This window comes from Ursus americanus, chromosome 2, assembly GCF_024610735.1.
Source record: "Ursus americanus isolate L20-20 chromosome 2, mUrsAme1.1.p, whole genome shotgun sequence".
Classification (NCBI taxonomy): domain Eukaryota; kingdom Metazoa; phylum Chordata; class Mammalia; order Carnivora; family Ursidae; genus Ursus; species Ursus americanus.
The window spans coordinates 18,086,052-18,108,845 of NC_142128.1; the positions used below are offsets into that span (position 1 = coordinate 18,086,052).

At 54.7% G+C, this 22,794-nt stretch overlaps 1 protein-coding gene across 2 annotated transcripts in view; it reads left to right on the forward strand.

Annotated features, from left to right (window-relative positions):
- Positions 1-22,794, forward strand: part of GTF3C1 (general transcription factor IIIC subunit 1) — a 72,170-nt gene that overhangs the window by 21,625 nt on the left and 27,751 nt on the right. For both annotated transcript variants that reach the window (XM_045775223.2, XM_087869335.1), the window contains 10 exons: positions 8,827-8,994; positions 10,777-10,892; positions 11,930-12,236; positions 12,861-13,078; positions 15,273-15,409; positions 16,525-16,678; positions 19,109-19,212; positions 20,377-20,558; positions 21,882-22,160; positions 22,429-22,574. In XM_045775223.2, coding sequence (XP_045631179.2) covers positions 8,827-8,994; positions 10,777-10,892; positions 11,930-12,236; positions 12,861-13,078; positions 15,273-15,409; positions 16,525-16,678; positions 19,109-19,212; positions 20,377-20,558; positions 21,882-22,160; positions 22,429-22,574 — 1,811 coding nt within the window. The remainder of the gene's footprint in view (positions 1-8,826; positions 8,995-10,776; positions 10,893-11,929; positions 12,237-12,860; positions 13,079-15,272; positions 15,410-16,524; positions 16,679-19,108; positions 19,213-20,376; positions 20,559-21,881; positions 22,161-22,428; positions 22,575-22,794) is intronic.

The following is a 22,794-nucleotide window of genomic DNA, read 5'->3' on the forward strand; positions in this document are numbered from 1 at the left end:
AAACAAAATTAAGAAAACAATTCTGTTAGCATCAAAAAGAATAAAATACTTAGGAATAATATATTCAGGCAAAACAAGTATAAAACGTATAATCTGAGAACTACAGAACATCGTTGACAGAAACTTAAGATCTAAGCAAATGGGAACATCCCTTGTTTATGGAGCTGGAGATTTATTTATTTTTTATGATTTTATGTGAGAGAGCGAGAGCATGAGCGGGAGAAGGAGCAGAGGGAGAAGCAGACTCCCCGCTGATCAGGGAGCCCGACGTGGGGCTCGATCCTGGGAACCTGAGACCATGACCTGAGCTGAAGGCAGACGCTTCACCGACTGAGCCACCCAGAGACCCTGGATCTGGAGATTTCATGTAGTTAGGATGGCCGCACTTCCGAAACTGGGGAGGATCCCAGCTGACTTGTGTGTAGACATTGACAAGCTAATTCTAAAGTTCGTATGGAATTGCAGGGTACCCAGAAAGTTAAAACAATCCTAAGAAACAAGAATCAAGTATTGTAGGAAGACTTAAACTTCCCAGTTTTGGAACTACTGCAAAGCAACAAGAATCAAGCCAGTATGGTACCGGCACAAGGATAGACAGATCAAGGAGTAGAATTGATAATACGCTGGTGGTCAGCTGATTGTCAGCAAGGGTGCCAAGACCAACGGAGAAAAGAAGCCAGTCACAGAAGGCCATTGCTGTACGATTCCATTTAGAGGGAAGTCCAGAGTGGGGAATCTGGAAGTAGATGAGTGAGTGCTTGGGGCTGCGGTGGGGGCACCCAGGGTGCCAGCTGCAAGGTCTGAGGTGGGGAAGGTGTTCAAATTGGACTGGGGACAGACGCACGAACCTGGGAATACACTGAACCACCACTGACACGTGTACATTGCACAAGGTGAGTGGTGTGGAATGGGAATCATAACTCAGTAAAGTTGTTAAAAACGAACACCAAGAAACACTTGTAACAGGGTACAGCAAACTAAATTAAGAGCATAAAAATGGCAAAAAGCGACATTTGAAAAGTTATAATAGGATTAAAGTATACAAGCTAAGGAAAAAGAGAAATGAGCCATATCGAGAAGGATTAAAACGCAATAAAATAAAGATAAAGGTTTAAAAGAGCTTTGAAACCAGGAGAGTAGAATTAAAAAGAATGAAGATCAGAAACACAAAAAGGATAAAGGGTGAACATAAACATGAAAAGAATAGAAAAAGATCATCAGAGCTGAGTTTAAAGCCTTGAAAATTAGTGGCGCGGGGTTGGGGGGTGGCTGGAACCAGTAAAATCAGTTAAAAATAGCAAGATCTCTTTCAGTTAAAAGTGGTAGAGTTGATTAAAGGATGCCAGCTCAAAAAATGAAGGGTAATTACTCTCAATATTTGAGATAAATAAAAGAAACAGACATTTTAGTATGGCAAAAAATGATTTGAGGCAAGCACCTAAAAGGTAGAATAAGGAGTAAGATCCTCCGTGGCATTAATTCCAGACCTTGAGTCATGTCAAGCTGGGCCCCAGGCAGCCCTCCTGCTCCCGAGGGAGCTCAGCACCTGGGGACAGTGTCCTTGTTGGGAAATAGTGCTTTCCTTGTGGCTCCTCTGCGGCTCTCCCCGGGAAGGAACCGGTCCTTAAGCCTGCTGACCGTGAGGGAATGTCCATCGGCCTCGTTGAGCAAGAGAACATGCCCGTCTCGGCTGTGCTGTGGGAGGGGGCGGGGGGGGTATTCTGCAGAGTCAGACGGGGGCAGGTGGCAGTAGGTATGCCACACACAGAGAACTGATGTGGGGAGGGGCTGGCGAGGTTGGCCTCGGGGCTTGGAAGAGGCCAGTGCAGGGATGTGTGAGCACGTGCCTGGCCGCACGGGTCACGTGACCAGCTAGCCACAGGTTGGCAGGGGGCCAGTAGAGTGACAGGTGTGTCCGTGCTGGGCGCCGCTCCATTCTTAACCAGTGCCTGGCTCAGAGCCTTCAAGAAAGGTTCACTGTTGTCATGCTCCACACAGCAGTTTCCACCAGCCCTTTCCTTCTGTGGGTCTCTAAGAACCTCCGGCGACCTAAACGAGTCAGTCCCTGACTCAGCCCGAGGGTTTGGGAGGTGGTTCTTGCACTGGGCATTCAATGGGGGCCCTGGAACTCTCGGCGGACTGAGAGTATTTCTCCAGTGACCTAAATCTTGTGAGCCATCTTGTATTTATGTGATTTGTAAGCACCCTTGTTATCTTGTACAGTTAGCAAGGGGAACATAGGCTCGGTGGGCTTATCTGAGGCCATGAGAAAGAGGAAGGCACCGGGGGAGATTCTGCCATTTTGTTATCCCATTTTGTGGACAGTCCGAGGTGGAAAAGCCATCCAGATAATATGCCAGGCTCTGTGCCAAGTGTTAGTGCTTAATTCTGGTCCTTTTGGCCACCCCATCATGTGGACGCTCTTTTCCTCCCCTCCACTGATAAGAAAACCAAAGCACAGATCCCTTGCCTCAGGTCATAGAGCGAGGAAGGGCCAGCCTGGAGCTTTGAACACAGAAGGTGTGAGTCTCTAACCAGGGCCCTGGGCTACCTCCCTGAGAGAGGGAAGGGGCTGAACCGATGGGCCCTCGGAGCTGGTGGGTGAGTGCCTGGGGCCTGAGCAGGGGCAGGGGCTGACGGTGGGGCTGGCCTAGGACAGGGGAGTTGGAAGTTGTGGGCTCCCCCCTGCTGGCCTTCTCCCCAGTCCATCTTCCTTGTCCACCACAGAAATAACTCCAAATCATGCCTACAGAGTAAAGGCAAACCAAGCTACAGATTAAAAAATACGAGCTCCATTGCTTGGCCTCAATACCTTCTGTAGTCGGCCTTCCCCTTCATCCCCACCCTCCCACCACCCTTCGCCCTCCTCTGCCTTTGCCCTTGCCCTTCTGCCTAGACAATTCCCGTGTGCCCTCCAGGGTTCCCCCTCTCGACCTTCCCCTGCCTAGCCCCACGTGCCGCCTCATTTCCCAGCACTGCACATGCTGGCGGTAGGGCCCTGAGCCTCCCGGCTCCTTTCTCTGTAACCCCGGCGCAGGTAGCGTGCTTGCTTTGTGAGGCTGAGCACCTTCCTGCATTCACTGTGCTGGTCCTTCGCAGCAGGTGAGTCCAGCCATGCTGTGAGGACTGTGCCCATTTTACAGACGAGGAGCCCGAGGCTCAGAATGGTTAGCAGATTGCCCACGGTAGAGCCAGAGCTCAAACCCTGGCTTGTGCGAAACCCAAGCCGACCACTCCCCCCGCCAGACACTGCCCTTTGCAGGGCAGGAACCCCGTCTTCATCTTGATATGTTCGGGGCCCAACACAGAAGAAATGCTTGAAATTGAAGGAAAGGCCCCGAGCACTCAGATTTTCAGCCCAGGTGATGAGGTAAGATCCTTGATCCTCAAAGCTGAGTTCTTCCAGGGTTGCAGTATGATCACTGTGATAAGAGCAGGAGCGAGTGCTACCTATTGACATGCTTGCTCGCCAGGCACCGTCCCGCGGACGCTGAGGAAGATGCTGGTCCTGTCCCCATTTTACAGCTGAACAGCCTGAGGCGCAGGGCGGTCCTCTCACGAAGCCATGGTATCCAGCTGGTAGGTGGCAGAGGCAGGTCCTCACCAGAGACGCTCCAGAGCCCATATTTCTTTTTTTTTTTTTTTCCTAAGATTTATTTTAGAGAGAGAGAGCAGGGAGGGGCTGAGGGAGAGGGAGAAAGAAACCTTAGCAGACTCCATGCTGAACGCAGAGCCCGATGCGGGGCCCCATCTCTTAGCCCTGAGATCATGACCTGAGCAAACCGACTGTGCCGGCCAGGGGTCCCCAGAGCCCAGATTTCTGACCGGTTCTATCACCCTGGGGTGTGGGCTACAGCACCCTCCCTCGTTCGGAGTACAACCCTGAAGTCTGTGTGTCTAGCAGTTACCCGAGGCAGTTACCTCCTTAGAATGTCCAATGGGCTGCTTTCCCATTACAATTTCCAGACTACCTGCCTGACACCTTAACACTGACCATCCTAGGCCCATCCAGGTGTGTGGGTGTGGGTGTGGCAGGACGGGAGTAAAACACTGAATATACCTAACCTCTCCCTGGCTTACCAGTAGGACTGTCCCTTCGTTGGTGACTTCAAGAGTGAGTCTGTTGTGGTGCGCATTCATTCCCGTCTTGGTTTTGTTCTCTCCTGGGTTCATCACATTGAGAGCACCGCTCTGCTGGGTGGCCAGGTGAGGTCGTGGTTGGGAATGTGAGAAACACAGGCTGTCGGTCCCCCTTCACCGCAGCTCAGGATTTCCCTTCATGGGGAACGGTGTTTTCCGATAGAAATTGAAAGTTCCAGCCCCGCCAGTTTACCCAGTGTGGGAGAAAGGCCCCTTTCTAGGTCCAAGACATCAGTTAGGTCACTTGACCCCTCTGAGCCTGTTTTCCTTTCTCGTAAGATGGCAGGAGTCATGTGCAGAATCCACACGGTGATTAAAATAGCTTCTGAAATGTCTAACCCAGTGCCAGGTGCATCCTAGGTGCTCAGGAAGGATTCAGTCCTTACTTTCTTCTTTCTAGGTCTTCAGAATGTCAAAATGAAGCCATTCTTCCTTCATGCCAGGGCGAGCCCATTCTGGATTTTCGGCACAAAAGAACTGCGTGCTTGGTTTGCGTGAAACTGTAGACATTAGTGCACACTGTATCTTTAAAATGCCTGAGAATGTGTGCAGCGATCTCTTGCCTTTCGTTCCTGGAAAGTAAGCCCTGTGCCCAGGCATCCGTGGTTGCTGTTAATAGGCCGTGATTCCTCAGATGAGGGTTGCTGGTCACTGAGGGGGCAGCTCAGATGAGCTGATTGGCTCTGTTGGCCCTGCGTGCGTGTGCTGACCGAGGTCTCGCTCTGGCGCCTTCTGCTTTGGCTTTTGCCGACTTGTGGTCTGGAACAGGCTCCTTAAAATTGCCTTAAAAGTAGCCAAACATGAACCAAAGGGATTTCAAGAAAAAAAATTGAAATTCTGAGGCTGGTAAAACTCCAGAGCTATTGGAAAGGCATAGAAGGCTGGCAAAACGAATTCCAAGTGGCTCTTTGGAGCCATGAGCCACAGACGAGGCGGTGTTGGCCTCCTTCACTGGCCTCATCAGTTCTCCCTGCAACCCCATAAGGCTAGACATTCTCCTTAGCCCTCATTTCCAGGCAAGCCGGTCAAGGCTGAGGGAGGTCAACCAGCTCGTTTCGGTTTGCACACCAGCTCTGGCAGAAGAGTCCAGGTTCTTAACCGCTTCCTCTCTAACACAAGGGTTTTCAAAGTAAAGGTGCATTTGACACGGGTTTCCAAAGTAAAGGTGCATTTGACACGGCATGGCGAAAAGGACACATTAAGTGATCGGTGTTTTGAGAAAGACCAGAGAGACACAGTTTGGATAAATGATTGGGGTTTCCTTGTCTGATGGATCCAGAAGGAAGTCTGCTGTTGGGATTCGTGGCAGAGAAATCAGCGGTGCTGTGTGGGATGGGCCGAGCAGCAGACCCCATGGCCCAGACCTCACCAGCAGCCACCTGGATGTGTCATGCCTGGCCTTCTAGAGGCATAGCCGCCTCGCGCTGAGCCCTGTCTGAGCTGCTTGAGCCGAACCCTCCACTGAAAGTCTGCTGGAGACTCACCTGTGTCGTGGGGCTTATGGGGGCCCCCAGCCTCGGACTGTGAGATCTGAGGGGTCAGTTCATGCAAGGCCCATGACACAGGAAGTGCTGGCTGATAGGGTCGACTGACTGCTGTGTCCCAGCCTCTGCACGGACATCCTCTCCGGGCATCTGCCCGCTAACGCGTGAGGTAGAGAACATCGGCCTCTCGTTTTGCTGAGCTGAACACAAAGAGCGCTGCTCAGTCACTTCCCTGGGGTCTCAGGAAAGGGAGGTTGTAGAGCTGAGATGACCCGTGTCTGCCTGACCCTGGAGCCCAGGTTTGTCCCCATGCTCCTCTGAAGGTCCGGCCGTCCTGGCTGGCAGCAGAGGCGGCCCTGGGGCCGTTTGGACAAGGCGGTGACGGGGGACAGGCATAACATGCTGTCAAAGCGGGTGGGGCTCAGGTGCTGAGTTGAGCTGTGAGGAGCAGAAGCTGGGAAGGCCGAGAGGGGTTTCCTTCCTCGCCCGTTGGATCCACAAGTGTATAGTAGCCTTTCTTCTCCCCCTGTGCTGATGCTGAGCGCCGCTCTGTGTATCTTTTCTTGTCCAGTTACCCTCTTAAGGAAATTAAAACGGGGTGGAAGACATAGCGCCGGGCTGTTGCCGAGGCATGCTGGTCTGCCTCCCCTTAGTGCTGCATTGGGCCACTGCTCACGCAGAAGCCGGAGTCCCCAGCCCCAGATCACCCGCTGTGCTCGGTCACACAGATGCCTTTGAATTAGGGGCCATAGGTTGTCCGAGGTTTGGGACCTGGGCTCGAAAGCCAGACTGGTAAATCCCAGCTCCTCCCTTGCTAAGCAGCGGGAGTTTGGGCACATGCCTTGGCTCCCGGTGTCCTCAAGTGTGAAACGGGATGGTAGCCACAGTGAGGACCAGCTTATATAACACACAGAGAGCTTTGATCGGTGTTCGGCACACTGCATGCGTCGAGCAATGGTAATAGTTTTAATATTAGGAGCAGGTGGTCGCTCTGTGGGCACTGTCTGAGAAGCATGGGAGGGGCTTGGGTAGAGAACGGGGGGAAGATCATGTGGGGAGTGACTCGGTGGTTGGTGTTCTGCCTGTGTGCTGGGTGTGCTGGCTACTAGGAGGAAACCCCAGTGAAACATCCAGTTCTGGTCACTTGAGTCTTGAAATAATTTTCACCCATACAGATGGGCCCAAGGGTCCCCCCTTATCGCCATGCCTCCCCTCCTGGTTGCTTTAGGCTCCCATCTGGGGAGGGAGAAATGAAGGGAGGGGGCGGGGCAGGCGCCCGAGCAAAGGGCAGAGCAGGAGAACCTGAGAGGGCCTGGCAGCCATGGACGGAGCCAAGGCTTGAGGAAGCCAGTGCTGTGACATCATGTTTCTTCTGTTGAAAAATCATGAACGGTGGGGGGGCATTTTCAGTCACCATGAGGCGTGCAGGCAAATCAGCACCAGACTGGTACCTGGGGCTTCCCACACTCTGCGACCATTTGCCCCAGGCCTGCCCTCCAGGAGGGTTCTGGTAGACTGGCCTTGGCCAGTCCCTGCTCCGAGGGTAAGTCTGATGAGAGTTCGGGGCCCTGAGATGCACTGATGTTTGTGAATTTCACCTGCAAGCCTCATACTCTGCCCCCCATGAGACTCCCCTGCCCCAGTTGGGGTGTCGTACCTGACCTTGCTCAGAGGTCAGTCTGCCGTGCTCGCCGTGAGCATTTCCCACCCCACGGGAAGGCCCTCAGTGGCCACAGCTCCTGCACAAGAGGCGCTGGGTGGTGGCAGAGTCCAGCTTTCTTGTGGCCCCCCCTGCACTGGCACCTCGGTGTGCAGGTGCAGAAACCATCTACGACACTGCTTTCTTGTTTCTCAGTTCCGGAAGCCCAAGATGGGTGTCCTAGGGCTAAACTCAACAATGGTGGCAGGGCTTTGCTCCTTCGGCAGATTCTAGGAGAGAATCCGTTTCCTGGCCATTCCAGTTTCTACAGGCCCCGTGCATTCCTTGGCTCCCGCTTGCTCCCTCTGTCTTCAAAGCCAGCCACGTGGCATCTTCCAGTCTTTCCCTCTGATCCTCCTGCCTCCCTCTCGAAGGCCTCTGACATTCTCCAGGCTAAGACCACCCCCACAGCAAAAAGCCTTAACTCGTGCCTGCCCATGAGTCCCTCTTGCCACAGAGGGTAATGTATTTGCAGGTTCCAGGTAGCAGGGCGTGGCTGTCCTTGCGGGGCCCTTATTCTGCCATCACACTCCTCTGTCCTAGGACCTCTTAGTGCGGGATCATTTCTTCTGCAGTGGAAACCTGTGACCCCACCCAAGTACCTTTGCCCCTGTCACTTAGGAGCTCCAGAGAGCTTGGGCAAGTCATGTCATCCTCTGTACCTCAGTTTCCCCGTCTGTAAAATGCCCCCTGGGATTGTCAGGATCACACGAGTGAGTTTGCACTAGTAAAGCGTTGACATGTTTTTGCTCTCCCTTGCAGCTTTTCTCTTGGTACAGCCATGGCCCAAGCTTGTTACTCTTCTCACAAGGTGCTTGCATGGGTTGGGTGTGGGCACAGTCGTGTCTGAAGGGTCACGCTAGCCCACAGATCAATGGCTTGTCCGTGCCCCACCGCTCAGTCCCTCATTGTTTGTGTGGTTCCGGAAAGCTAGCGCAGAGTGCTGTGTGGACCTCTTCAGGCTGGCAGCTTTTGCCTCCTTGTGGAGTTTTCTTGAAATAAATTCCCACTCTTGGCATCATTGGTGAAAGCCTTCCAGCAATGCCCTCAGAAGGTTCTAGAACCGTTTATGCTGCCACCGCAACTTACTGGCAGTGGGTTTCCCCTTAAAAGGGGAGAAATGGCTTTCACCCTTTTGGCAATACTGCTCGTGTGCGGGGCACCGTGCTGGGTGCTGGGGAGCCGGTGTGGACAGATAGGCCCACTTCCTCCTGCCGCAGAGCTTGTCTCGAGCAGGAGAAGGCTGCTGTTTGTTTAGTAGGACTGACACAGCGCCTCATTATTCCTCTCATTTGCATTTCCTTGTTTACTAATTATACGGAACACAAAACGGTTCTATGGAGGACACGTTCAGGTCTCGTGCCCCAGGACATGCCGTTTTCAGTATTCTGAACTCGATCCTTTCCCTGGGTCTCTGTCTCAGCTGTGCCCCCTACCCCCTGCCCCCCACCCCCCAGCAGTGCTCTGTTCATTGCTGGAAAACATGCCACGTTGCGATCCTAGGGACAGACGTCATGGTGCGCTGCCTCAGGCTGCTGAAGGAATTTAAACGGAAGGTCGAGGACGACCATGACCAGGACGACGACGACGACGAGGAGGTTATCTCCAAGGCCGTGCCCCCGGTGGACATCGTGTACGAGCGGGACATGCTCACGCAGACCTACGAACTCAGTAGGTCCCGTGCGCGCGCCTGCTGGCATGTGTCTCCTGTGCGCTGCAGGTCCAGAGATGCGTTTCCCCCGTGGCAAAGGAGAGGGCTGTGTGGTGGAGAGTGGGAGGCAGCAGGGAGCCCCGTGGTTCCCTGGAAGGCTCAGGCTTTGGGTCGGATCTGAGTGTGAATAGTGGCTCTGTAGGACGGTAGCAAGATCCCTGAGCCTCCGTTCCCACATCTGTACACTGGGGGTGATACGCACCCCAGCGCGTAAGGGGGACTGAGTGAGGAGCAGAGTCAGAACATCGATGCAGGGCCTTCTCTGTGGGAGAAGCTCAAAAACTGAGCTATGAATACGACAATGCAAAAGATTCGAGAGCCACCTCCCATCTTCTGAAATCAGTCTCGACTTACTATAGGCCCGGAGTCTAGTGCTGAGGGGAGGAAATCATCTCTCCCCACTCCTTGCCCTTTCCCTAAAGCCCCTAGAATTCACGTAAGACAGCGGTGACTCAGAGCCGTCAATGGGGTGGCCGCGGGTCCCCGTGGGGAGGACAGAAGATGAGGTGTGGTGACCACAGGACGCGAGTCAGCAGCTGGTATGAAGCCACACCAGTAAATCAACCCAGCTTTTTTTGAGGGTCTTTTTGGCATTTCTTATCAACTCTTAATATCATTCCAAATGCATTCCTCAGGACACAGTTTGGGAAAAGCTGCCCTTAACCCTCTCATGCCTACTTTGAGCATGTTGTTAGTTCAGTATGGTGACACATCCTAGTCCCCTCTTCCGATTCTTTTTTTGAGAGCGTGAGTGTTTGCTTGGTTGGGTCAGGGGAGAAGACGCAGAGGGAGAGGGAGCCCAATATGGGGCTCGATCTCACAACCCTGAGATCATGACCTGAGCCGAAATAAGAGTCCGACGCTCAACCAACTGAGCCACCCAGACGCTCCCTTTCATTCTGATGTTTATTTTTGTGCAAGTACAATGATGCAAGCCCTCCTTTATCCAGGCGGCTTGTACCTGGCAGCCTAAGTGTGCACTGCAGCAGGAAATAAAGGGGGGACTATTTTGGAACACAGAGCTTTGCTGCAAAGCCTGCCCCATGGTTCGTGCACTTTACTGGAGGGGGGGGCTCCTACCACCCCTGCCCCCATGCCCACCAGGCTCCGTCCTGGAGTTCCAGCCCCAGAGCCACTGAGTAACTTCAAAGGGCTTCTTCGAGGCACAGACAGTGACAGCATGTAGCAGGGCAGGAGTGGACAAAGTCGACGGAGTGGATGATAGACCACAGTCAGCCACTTGCTTACCACAGGCCCGATGGCACTCTACCCACCCCCTCCAGCCTGCTGGTGGGTGGCTGTTACAGGACACGGCTGCCATCGCTGTTCGGGACGCCTTTGAGTCTGCCCAGAAAGCCAGGGAAATGAAAAAAGTTCTTAATTAAAAATAACAAAAAAAAAAAGAATGTTTCCTATATCTGGAAAAGTCCTCATGAAGGAGCAAGCTCAGCTGCTGGGCAAAAGCGCTGTCACCCGGAGCTGAGCACATGCGGAGCTGGTCACTTGCCCTTTACTGTTCTGACGGGGAGGAGGCAGCACCGAAGCTTATTAGCTTTTGGAAGGAGTGTTTAGAGGTTCTTGGAAGGGGAGGGAGAGAGAGGAGACGTAGACTTTATTCTGCGTGTTGGTTTCCCCACATTGACGAGTCGGTGCTTCCCGAGGGTGGCGGGAGCGGCCTTGGCCTTGGGCGGGAGGGCTCCTTCGCCGAGGCCGCGGCTTATGCATTATACCGTTCCCCACAGTTGAGCGCAGAGGCACGAAAGGAATTTCCCAAGCCGAAATCCGAGTGGCTATGAACGTGGGAAAGCTGGAAGCAAGAATGCTGTGTCGCCTTCTTCAGAGATTCAAGGTTGTCAAGGTAACATCACGAGTCATGCGCACGCTTCATTGTCTGGCTGTGCGTGATAGCCCAGGGCTGTCTCAGCCGGTCTCCGCTGCAGGTGGCTGCCCTCAGTCATGCCATGTTCCCCCCCACACACACTGGTTTTTGTTGGTTTTCACTTTTTCAAAATGGAATGAGTCTTCAGCCCTGAAAAGTCAGCAGGAGATGTAGCCACGTGGGGGCACAGCCGTGTAGGGACTCCCAGGAAGCTGGCTAACCTCCCACAGCCCCTTTAGTCAAAGCAGGTGCACTGTCCAGGGGCCCTGGCCCCCACTCCGGCTTCTTCCTCTCTCGTCACTTGCCTAGCTCCTGGGGACAGCAGGTTGGGCTTCCATACGTGTCTGCTGGTCCCCTTTTGGAATTCATGCCTGCGTTCCAGCCCTGTCTTTCCCTCTCTTCTTGCCAACATTTTCACCATTTTGCTGGAAGGCAGGATCACAGTCCAGCTAATGATTGCAGAGCGCTTGGCGTGTGCCTTGGCATGAGCTTGGCATATAGAAGATGTTGCTCTTCCTGCCATTAAGGGCCCAGGAGACCCCCTTTTCCCATGTTCAAAGAATGAGTGCGGGTTGGTGATGACCTCATCCTCCATCCCCAAGGCAGGGGCCCCATGGCGCTGGTGACCTCCAGTCCGTGACGTTTCTGAACCCTCGAATCCTGTGTAGCTAACACTCACTGCTCACTAACCTTTTCCTGTGGGCCCAGTCCTGCGCAGGGCGCTGGGGAGGTGGGGCGGGCCAAGTTAGACCCCTGCCCTCAAGGAGCTCACGGTCCGGTAGAGCAGACACATCAGGATTGCGGTGTGGAAAACCATCTCCAATAGGCCTGTGGAAGCAGCACCTGAGAGAGGAGCAGACAGGGAGACAGGGAACGTCAGTGGGGCCGACGTGGGGCCTGGGCAGTGACAGGAGGTGCAGGAGAGATCAGGAAGCAGCCCCCACAGCCCACCGCTCACCCGCATGCCTGAGTGTTGTTGCGCCCTCCGAATGTGATGGAACACGTCTCCTATCCAGGGCTTCATGGAAGACGAAGGGCGTCAGCGGACCACCAAGTACATCTCCTGCGTGTTTGCAGAAGAGAGCGATCTGAGCCGGCAGTACAAAAGGGAGAAGGCCCGGAGCCAGCTGCTGACCACAGTGAGCCTGGCCTCGGTGCAGGAGGAGTCACTCGTGCCGGAAGGGGAGGACACCTTCCTCTCCGAGTCAGACAGCGAGGAGGAGGGCAGCAGCAAGAGGAGAGGCAGAGTATCCCAGAGTGACGGGAAGGCCTGTTTGAATGCCAGTCTCGGGGCCCAGCCTCATCACTCCACCTCAGCGAAGGGTAGGGTGCCCTCAGGGTTGGGGGGAGGGCGGGCCAGCCTGGGGGGGCATGTGTGCCCTCCCATCTGAGCTGCTGCCGACCCTGCCTGGCTCTGGGGATCTTCAGAAAACAGCCTGTTCAGTTTAGCAGACACCTGAGGATCTCCTTGGTGCTGTCCTAACTGGGGACCTGTTGGTGTCACATGATCACATAATCCTAAGTTTGGGGGAGATGGTCATGTGGTGTATCTCCTGGCTGCTTACAAGTCAGTTCTCCTTGGCCAACGTTCAGTTTGTTCTGTTGTGTTTTACTAGTAAAGGGATGGGATCCAGTCACCTTCCTCCGTCCCCTTCCCTCCAGCCATTTGAGGAGCCCTCAAGTTTTTAGTTTAGTTAGAGCTTTTCTAAACGTGTGCAGGGTGGAGCCCACGACAAGTTTGCAGGTCTGGTGTCCAGCTAAGCAGGGTAGTGGGGCGGGGAGGGGCACCCACACTGCTCACTTGGTCCTGTACCCGAGTCCCCCAGCCAACCACGTGGAATCCTGGGCCTGCATGGGGCTGGTCTGGCTGCCGAGCGTAAGTGCCCTTCTTTCTGTTCCTCGATGGGGCCGCAGTTCAGTCCTGCTCCTCCCGCCCCTCCACTGCAGGCGGCTGGAAAGTCGTAAACCCCCACCCACCGAAGAAGCAGCCGCCTTCCTCGCTAGGAGCGGCTGAGGAGAAAGCCAGCCAGAGCTCTGCGGGCAGGGACAGCCTGCAGGACAGCAGCACCTCCTCAGACCCCGGCGTGTCCTTCGGCTCCCACTGCATGAAGAGCAGCAGCGGTGACATCACCGTGATCGAAGAAGTCAGGCTGGAAAACCCAAAGGTGAGTGCTCACGGTGGGGAGCGCCTTTTCTCCGACAGGCGCCGGGGCAGGTGGACCTTGGTCTTCTCAGATCTGTGCATAACAGTCACGGCAACAACAACAACAAAATCAGTAATAGTAAGAACACGGAGTCTGAGTGCTCTGTGTCGGAGCACCTTTCTGCCCAGCCAGAAAGCCGGCACTGTTGTTTACACAGTCTTTTCATTTCCAACAACTTACTCCTTTTACTTAATTTTATTTTGGGAGGAAAATTTGTTTAGATTAGCGGTTCTTCCCACTCTCGGCCAGTGTAGCCTCCCAGGGGACATCTGGCATGTCTGGACGAGGCCTTTCTGCTGGTCACGGCTGGGGGAGCGGGGCCACCGGCATCTGGTAGGCGGAGGCTGGGGTGCTGCTTGATCTCCTAGAATGTGCCAGGACAGCCCACAGGAGGGAATTATCCCGCCCAGATGTCAGCAGTGCCAACGCCGAGAAGCCCTGCCTTAGATGAAGGGCCAGTGTCATTTGCCATAAGAGGAAAGTAATTATAAAATAGATAAAAGAAAACCAAAACTGTTCAGTACTTTCTGGCCAGATACTGTTGGGTGTCACAGCGTTAAAGACACAATAGCATCAAATGCTTTTCATCAGCATAATTAGAAGGATGAAAAAGGCAATTGACACAGGAGCGCTGCTCTCATGATGTGATTCAGTTCACCTTATGCTGTCCTTTGTCACTTGAATGTGCCTCAGAAACCGCCGGTGGCGTGTCCTGCGCTTCCAAAGCACAGCGTCAGGACGAGGCAACCCACGCAGGGCACAGCTGGGATCGGGGCGGCTTTACATGCTGTTCTGCTCTTTTGTGGAGGCCTCACAGCACCCCTTTGAGATTGATGTCGGCTCTGGGCCGGGACGAGACCGGGGAGGCCCCGGGGGAGTGAGCGACTTGCCTGCTTGGTGGCTGCAAAGTGGGGACGAGAACCTGTGTGTGTGGAGCTCCCCCCTTGCTTCTCCCTTGCTGGTGTGGAGGCCTGGGCTTTTGGTACCACCCTACAGCAGAAGAATTGGGGCGCGGAGTGCAGAGGTTCTCTGTGGATTTTTCCAGAAACTTTCAACCCTCTCCTCGTCTTTGGATGCCGGAAGTTCTCAAGTCCCGGTTGGGACTGTGTCTCACTGAAGCTGGGCCTACCAGCAGGTGGATCCCAGCAGGTTTCCGAGGGTCTGTCTGCGTCGCTCACCCCTCACCCCCTTGGCACCTTCTGATCAGGCTCACGTGTCTCCAGGAGCATGCATGCTCCCTCCAGGTCCTAGAATTCCTTTGTCTGGCTCAGCTCTTTCTCTTCCTCTTAGAAATTTGTTCCCAAAGTAACACCAGAATGCTGTCCTCTCTGCATCGTGCTGAGAAGACGGCGAGAACGCCGTATCTCGAGGGCCGTTGGCAGAGCGTGTCTCCACCTTGCTCACCAGCAGCCCACTCCCCCGCCCCGGCAGGTGGTCGATTTACTCACACGGCTCCCCTCCAGAATGTCTGCTCTAGTGCGGGAGAGCACAAAGGTCTTTCTCCTGGGCCCCTTCTTGAATCTTAAACCCTTTTGAGCTGGTCCCCCTTCAGGAAAGAACTGTGCTTCTCCCAAAGCCCCAGCCCTCAGCGGGGAAGTGATCTGGGGCTGGCTTTTCTGACACCAGCAGCGAGCAGCGTCCTCGAGCTGGTTCTCATTCCCCTGAAAGCACCACTCCAAGTGAGGAGGGCACCCAGCGCAGGAAGCCCTGGGCCACTGTGGGGTGCTCATTTGTGCCGAGTGATCTGCAAGTTGGAGTCAGGATTTCCCTTCCCTTCAGGGGACACTCGAGGGCTTTAACAGATCTGATCCAAGGGCAGGTAGAATGAGTTCACGGAAGCTCTTAGAAGACAGGAGCCATGAAGAGAACTGTGGGCATTTTGGCAGAAACAGGAGAGAGAGAGCACACAGCTCTCTTCTTCTCCCTTTGTCTTTCATTTGGCACACACCCTAACAAACCCAGGGACAACTGCGTGAACCGAGAAGCCCACCGCTGCTTCTGCCCGATATTCCCAGTGAGACCCAGCCCTCTTGACTTTCCTTCTTGAAATGTGGGTGTAGAAATTCCCTCAAGAGGCAAAGCGCCCCCGCGGGGTTGGTGTCTGGCCCCCTAACCTTACTGAACCTGTTGTGTTCTTCCTCGGTCCCTGTTCTAGGAGAGTGGCAGTTCCCAGAAGACAGGGAAGCACGGGCCAGGCCAAGACAAACCCCACGAAACTTACCGACTACTCAAACGCAGGAACCTGATCATAGAAGCCGTCACCAACCTGCGCTTAATCGAGAGCTTGTTCACGTAAGGAGCCGTCTTGTCTGTCTGTCTGTCTGTCTGTCTTGCACTAACAGGAGATCTCAGGCCAGCTGGCTATCACAAGCCACAGAAATGAGCGAGGGGCTTCTGAGTCTTCTGCCGCTACGTAGATTCTCATGGCACCCCTGAGTGGTAGAAAGGATTTCGCACTTGTTCCAGCGATTCGGAAAGTGTAGACGTTGAGGGGCCTCGAACCCCTAGACGGGCAGAGAGTGAGTGAGCGAGAAGTGGAGTTGGGGAAGGTGCAGGGCCCCTCTCTTTCCTTGGAGAAGAAGCTTAGGCAGATAAGAGCATCAGCTTATAAACTGTTCCTAGTTCTGCGGGGAGCCGTTGTCTGATACGAGATCAAAAACAAAGATGTGCAGGTCGAACTTGTGTGTCTGGGGTGGCTCTGTGCACGTAGAGGATCTGCACTTGGTGGGGTCCTTCCAGCCCACCATCACCACCCCTTCCTGGGCGGCTTCCGAGGCACCCAGCGTCAGAGCCGCTCCATTAGAAGGAGCCTTGCCCTTGGTCCAGCAGCTGCATCCTAGTTCACTAACTAGGGGCTGGAGAGACCGCGTGCAGACAGCGCTGCTTCCATCCCCTCATCTGTGCCATGAGGGGTTTGGCTGGGCATTCCTGTTGTCCTTCTGGCCCTGCCATTCCATGATCCGTGATCTGGAAACATCACCGCGGTGACTCGGTAAGATCTAGACGGATGCACGAGGGGAGGAATCAGAGCTGCCGACCTGAGTGTCGACAGCAGAACACTGGACCATCCTGTGTCTGGGAGTTAAATTCGCACAGAGACGGGGTGAAGACAGATCCCATCGTGGCACTCAGCATCCCCACTGTCGTCATCAGGAATCATGCTCCCGTTAGTTCCCGGGGAAGGGCGCAGAGTGTGAAGCTGCTGGGAGTGGCAGCCTGTCTTCAGCTACCTCATTTATCGCTAAGACAGAAGTCTCCAGAAGTCAGCCTTTCAATGGCAAGCCCCCCTCTCCTAACTCTCCCCCGGTTTCCACTGGATACAGCTTGGCAGCTCTCAGCCTGGGTTGAAAAAGCCGTCCACGGTGAGAGTATTGGGAATATTAACTTTGTATTTTGTGACACCCCAGGATTCAGAAAATGATCATGGATCAGGAGAAGCAAGAAGGCGTGTCTACCAAGTGCTGTAAGAAGTCCATCGTCCGCTTGGTGCGCAACCTGTCTGAGGAGGGTCTCCTGAGACTGTACCGGACTACGGTTATTCAGGACGGCATCAAGAAGAAGGTACGCTTGGCTCCCCCGCCGCCCACCGCGCCAGCCTCACGCTGCTGGAGGTTTTCTTGTTGGGCTCCTCTCATCCTCTTCCGATTTCACTTGTTCCTTCGCAGCCAGTAACTCCATTTCCCATCAGGCCTCCTCATCTGGGGAGCAGGGGCCGCGCCAGCTTTCTGTAGAGGCTGGGGCGGCACCCAGGCCCGCTCTGAGTGACAGGAAGGCCAGTAGGACACCTCAGAGTTCAGCAGAGCAGCACTGGCACAGATTCAGCCACGTTCAGCAGGTGGAAGGTGTAGGCTAGGGCACCAAGATCAGTTTCCACGGAGACGCGAGGAAATGTCCCCGAGGAAGTGATGGTGGTGACTCAGCACGCAAGCTTTGGGCATTATATGAGGGCGCACGTGGCTCTTCGGTCTTCAGTTTATCTGTTTCTGTAAAATGTAAGGGTGGGGGCCGTTCCCTTAGCAGCTGGAGCTCAGCAGCTCTGCGCGTGCTCTGAGGCCTGCAGTTTTCAGGGTCAGAGTCACTGGAGAGAGCCCCACCGGGCCCGGGGACCAGCGGGAAGGGGCTGCAGGGACAGGCACTAGTAATTGTCTGACCCTTCTTTTCCGTCTGCGTTGTCGATCTCTGCCTTAAGAAAGCTGTGCTTTGATGTGGTTTATTCCTTAATAAGCTGGCAAGGTCATTTCTGCTTTTTTACTTTATCTTATTTGGAGACAGTTGAAGTTTGAAAAACACGGAGCAGCATGAGAAATGACTTCCACCGTTTCTGCCCTTCTAGCTTGGCAGTTCTCATCAGTTTTTCTATCTGCTGTTGAGTCCCCTTGACCTTGCCCTTCTCCTGTCTCCCCCCTACCCCACCACCAGCCTGCCCCTCCTCCTCTGGAGCAGGCAGGGGGTCCTTGTGCTGACCTCTCTCATCGAAGGACAAAAGCCCCCATTCCTCGGCAGAGCCCCTTGGATTCCTGTTCATCTTCACAGAGCAGCTATTTCTTCGGGGGGCGGGCAGCCTTCTCAGAACAGGGATGAGCGGAAGAAACTCTCCCCCAGTCTAGGAGTAGCCCAGGGATCCGCTGTGTGTCCAGCTCCTGTTTGGCCTAGTGTCCACCAAGCGGTATGGGGCGGGCAGCGGGGGCGGGGGGAGGGGGACAGACGGCCACGCATAAGCACCAAGGATTCCACGTCCTCAAACGTGAAGGCGCCAGTACCGGGCCTCCTGCCACACGGCACCACTGACACTGCTGCCCCAGGAGCCCGTGTGTCCAGCTGGGGAGGGCGGCACTACTGTGATCGGCCTCCAGAATGAGCTTAAGGAGCTCACCGGCGCCGGGTCCGGTGCGCAGAGCGCGTGCTGATCCCCTGAAGGTATGTTGACTGGAGCTGCCGGGGCGCAGCATCTGCTTTGGCCTTTGCTTCTGTGTCCTGCCCTGCCCACTGGGCCTTTGGGCAGTGGCCATTCAGCTGTGAACAGTGGGGAAATGGCAGTGCTTTCAAGTACTCCAAGATGTTGCCTAACCGCATCTCATTGGAGCCTCACAAAATCCCTAGAAAGTTGGCAGGGCATCAGGGAAGGGTCCCCATTTCACAGATGAGAAGCTGGTCCCCATCCGGGCAGTACTGCCCATTCCCAGTGATCCGCCTCGCCCCTTGGGCCATTCTCGGCATGAGGCCTGCTGGCCAGAGTCACCCGTTTAGAAAACCTTACCTCGCTCTGTCCTGGCAGCGGCAGAGACAGAAGACAAGCCTGGCTCTCCAGGGGCCATCACTGTGAGGCCTGCCATCTATGGCCTAGCCACCACCCTCGCACTCCTCTGCTCACCTCCACCAAGCGGTTTCCCTTTGTCACCCCAGATAACGCGCACAACATGGTGGCCACCCTAACTGTTCGGCTTCAGGACCTTGGAAGAGGTAGAGTAACAAGCAGCTCGGAACCCTCTGCCAGTTGGCTTAGACGTGCGCCTGGCAGGAGCCCCACAATGGCACTGTCAGCAGGGGAACTTGATCAAAGCTGCTTACCTTTTCCAGATGGAAGCCCTCAGGACTCACGAGCAACTGTGGGAACTCTCCGATAGCTACAGTGGGGCGTCAGGAGCGGGCCACCGGGTGGCGGCGGAGGCCAAGGGCCGGGACAGCCCAGCCAGGGGCCCGCAGGGCACGCCACTCTGTTTCCAGGGCACACGTTCCTCACCTGAGCCGAGCAGCTCGTTTCCAACGGCAGAGCTTTCTGGCTCACTCACTCCAGGGATTTTGATGCCAGAAATTGTAATGGCAAATCGTTGAGCAACACCTTTCGCTTCGGTCTCAGATATCTCTTGGAAATGTTAATGAAGACAGGAGTGGGCAGCGTGGCACCCACCGTTCAGGAAGCCAGATGTAGAACTAGGTCTCCCTCAGCCCCTCCCCTGCCCCTCTGGGACACTCCGGCCTCTCGCCCCACAGGTGGATCTGGTCGTGCACCCGTCCATGGACCAGAATGACCCGCTGGTGAGAAGCGCCATCGAACAGGTCCGCTTCCGGATCTCCAATTCCAGCACAGCAAACAGGCAAGTGGTGGCGCCCCACGGGGAAGCCGCCTGGCTCCGTGTGTCCCCGCCTGCAGCAGTTTGCACGCGCACCCTTTATCTGTACTCACGCGAGATCGGTGCATTCACTGCTTTGGGAGCAATTTCTGGATTTTTTTTTTTCTTTAAGATTTTATTTATTTGAGAGAGAGACCAAGCACAAGCTGGGGGAGCAGCAGAGGGAGAGGGAGAAGCAGGCTCCCAACTGAGCAGGGAGCTTGATTCAGGACTCGATCCTAGGACGCCGGGATCATGACCTGAGCCAAAGGCAGACGCTTCACTGACTGAGCCACCCAGACCCCCCAAATTCTGGACTTTTAAGGGGAAAAAAAAGTCCTGACGTTCTTCATGCTACTCTGCCCAGTGGTGTCGACAGAGCGCCCCGAATCATGGGCCCTGTGAAGTGTGAAGCTCACTCAGTCTCCTAATGGCTCAAAATGAGTCTAGTTGCCTTTCTGAGGCTTTCTCTAATTTTGTTCGTAGCATCCATCTCATGGACTGAGAACACTCGGGTGGGAGAAAATTCTTAGCTGGGTTTAAACTGGAGGTGACCAGTGGGCGGGCACAGGGCTCCATGTGGATTGCAGACCTTGGCTTATGTACTTCGAACCAGTTGCTGATGGATTTCACATCCATTCCTGATCTCTGGCACTTCTTTTTTTTTTTTTTTTTTTAAGATTTATTTATTTATTTTTAGAGAGAGAGTGAGCAGGTGTAGGGGGTAGAGGGAGAAGGAGAGCGAGAATCTCCAGCAGACTGTCCACTGAGCATGGGGCCTGACGTGGGGCTCCATCTCACGACTCTGAGATCATGACCTGAGCCGAAGTCACGAGTTGGACACTTGGCCTCCCAGGTGCCCCAGATCTCTGGCATTTCAGAAAGTGTCATAGGACCCAGCACATTGGGCTGCCTTTCTTACAGCAGCTGCCCTGTAGATGGGGTGCCCTCTGCAGGTCACCACAGCCCCTGTCACCCCCAAATGTCTAGTGACCTGACACACTATTCATTCACATCATCTGCTTGGTTCCGACAAGCAGGTGAGGTTGTAACTCCAGGGCCAAGTGGCTTCATGTGATTCCTGAGGGCAGACCCTGTCCTTCCTCCCAGTTCTTGTTCTCCCAACATGCTGTTGCATTTGAACTGCAGGGTTAAAGTGCCCCAGCCTCCAGTGCCTCAAGAAGTTGAAGAAGAAAGTCAAGGAAAAGAGGGTCCAAGCGGATCAGGAGACTCTCAGCTGAATGCTTCCTCGAAACCAGAAAGCGGACGGGTGAAGAAAACCGATGAGAAAATGGGCATCACCCAGCTGAAAAATTACAACCCTGTTGTAGGTAAAAAAGCAGTTCCCCGTCAGTGTCTGGATTGCGTCATTGGTTGTCTGCATGGTGATGGCTGAGTCACTTGCCATTCTGCGTTCTAGCTCTGGGCTGTAGTCCGAAGAAGCAGGTCTGAATCGCTGGCTGGGTCATGTGGGGCTGGTCCCGTGACCTCTGTGAGCCTCAGTTCCCCCATCTGCACAGTGGGCGTGGTTCTTGCCCAGCATACCTCGAAAGGCTGTCAGAAGGCTCAGAGGAAACCATGCTAGATCCTAACATAGTCACAGAGATGAATTTCTTCTCAGTATGCTCGGGCTGGAACATTCTCTAAGCCACCGAAAACCTGTGTCTCTCCTGATCTCATAACCCTTCTGGTACTTATAGTCACTGTGGAGTTTGAACGTTCGTATGATTTTCCCAGTCTGTTCTCTGACGGGATTGCCTCCGCCCTGAGCCCCCACCAGGCCTCTCCAACATGAACGCATGCGGGGCAAGTGCCAATGGCCAACGGGCTTCACTCCTCTCCTGGTCATAAGCATGCACAGTAGCGGGGGAGGACAGAGGTGACTGGGCAGGGCACAGAAAAGGCCGTTTGTGTGACCTCCCTCTCTGCACCCCCAGTCACAGCAACGTGGCCTGCCTTCACTCTTCCTGCTTAGGAAGTGCAGCCTGAGGGAGGGCCCCAGGCAGGAGCAGGTGCAGCTGAGAGGCACCTGAGCTTGCGCAGTCAGAAGACAATGAGGTGTTCCTCCAGTGGGCGTGGTGGTGGGGGAGGGGCTCCTGGCCGCGCGCCCTCGCTCCCCTGCTCCTGTGGCTCCCTGCTCCCTCACCTGTCTTCTCTCCCTGGGGAAAGCAAAGGAATACTTTGTGTCAACAAAGAAGCAGGATGCTTTCAAAGAACCTAGATTCGGGGATATTTTGCACAGGGGGCCCTTCTCCGTCACACTCTGGCTTACCTGCTTCACCCTCCTCCCTTGCTGCACCCCATCACTGCGGTCTCCTGGCCCTCCACCAAACATGCCGGGCGCACGCGCATCTCTGGCACCTCGCCTTTGTCCCGGGGTGCATGTCCCCAGGTGCCTGTGTACCCCCGCCACCTTGAGGTCTTCACTTGTGGAATTACAGCCCTCCTCCCCTTCCTCACTTTGTTTTCTGATACATGATTCTAAGTATCTTGTTATTTGTGCTCTTTCCCTGAAAAGTAAGTTCCATGAGAGTAAAGACATTTGCTGTCTCCCTGGCATGTGGACATAGTGGCACTCAGTGGTTTTTGAGCGAATTGATCTGAAGTGAATCTGGGAGTTCTCAAGCATTGCCCTCCCCGCTCTCTTGCCTCAGTTCCAGGACTTGGCCGCTCTCTGGGGTTTCTGCCCAAAATGCCTCGTCTGCGGGCAATACACATGTTTCTGTGGTACCTAATCTACGGGCACCCCACCAGCTACCTGGCGGACAGGCCGAGCCTCGGCACTACAAGAAGAGTGTTAAGGCAGGACCCAAGCAGGATGGGAGTCCCGCCCTCCTCCAGAAGTGGCCTGGAGGCCTCCTCTAATGCCCCAGCCAAGGACAACCAAGATGGAATATTCCTGGAGACCGAAGTGGAGCTCCCCACGGAGAAAGGTGAGGAGCTCCCAAGGCGGGCACACCAAGTAGCATCCAGAGGGAGTCATGGTGCTTCCTCCTTATCATCTAAACTGGCTGAATCCCCACGGTGCCCTGATCAAAATAGAGTCATAATCCTGACTTCCTGAACCCGTGGGCCTCTTGCCTGACAAGTAGGGTTTTGCCCAAGTTTGTGGTGAGGGGGAATCAGGACCTGCTGGGATGATGTCACGTCACCATCGTGACTGGGACCCTGCCTGCAACACCGACCCTGATTCTCTTCTAGTGTATGTGGATGAAGCCTCATGGAAACGCTACGTCCCTCCCATCCCAGTCCACAAGGACTTTGGCTTTGGCTGGGCTCTCGTCAGTGACATTCTCCTCTGCCTGCCCCTCTCCATCTTTGTTCAGATTGTACAAGTCAGCTACAAGGTACAGATGACTCCCGGGGCTGTTGTGGGGGCTCATCCCTCAGCTCTAGGCCAGAGAACCTACATTCACCCAGTTAAGGGAAAGTACTTCCAGACTTGCAGTTGTCTGGATGTATGGATGGAGGGAGGGAGGGAAAGATGGAAGGATAGATAGATGGGATGGATGGATGGATGGATGGATGGATGGATGGATGGGAAAGGAGTGAGGGGAAGGAAGGAAG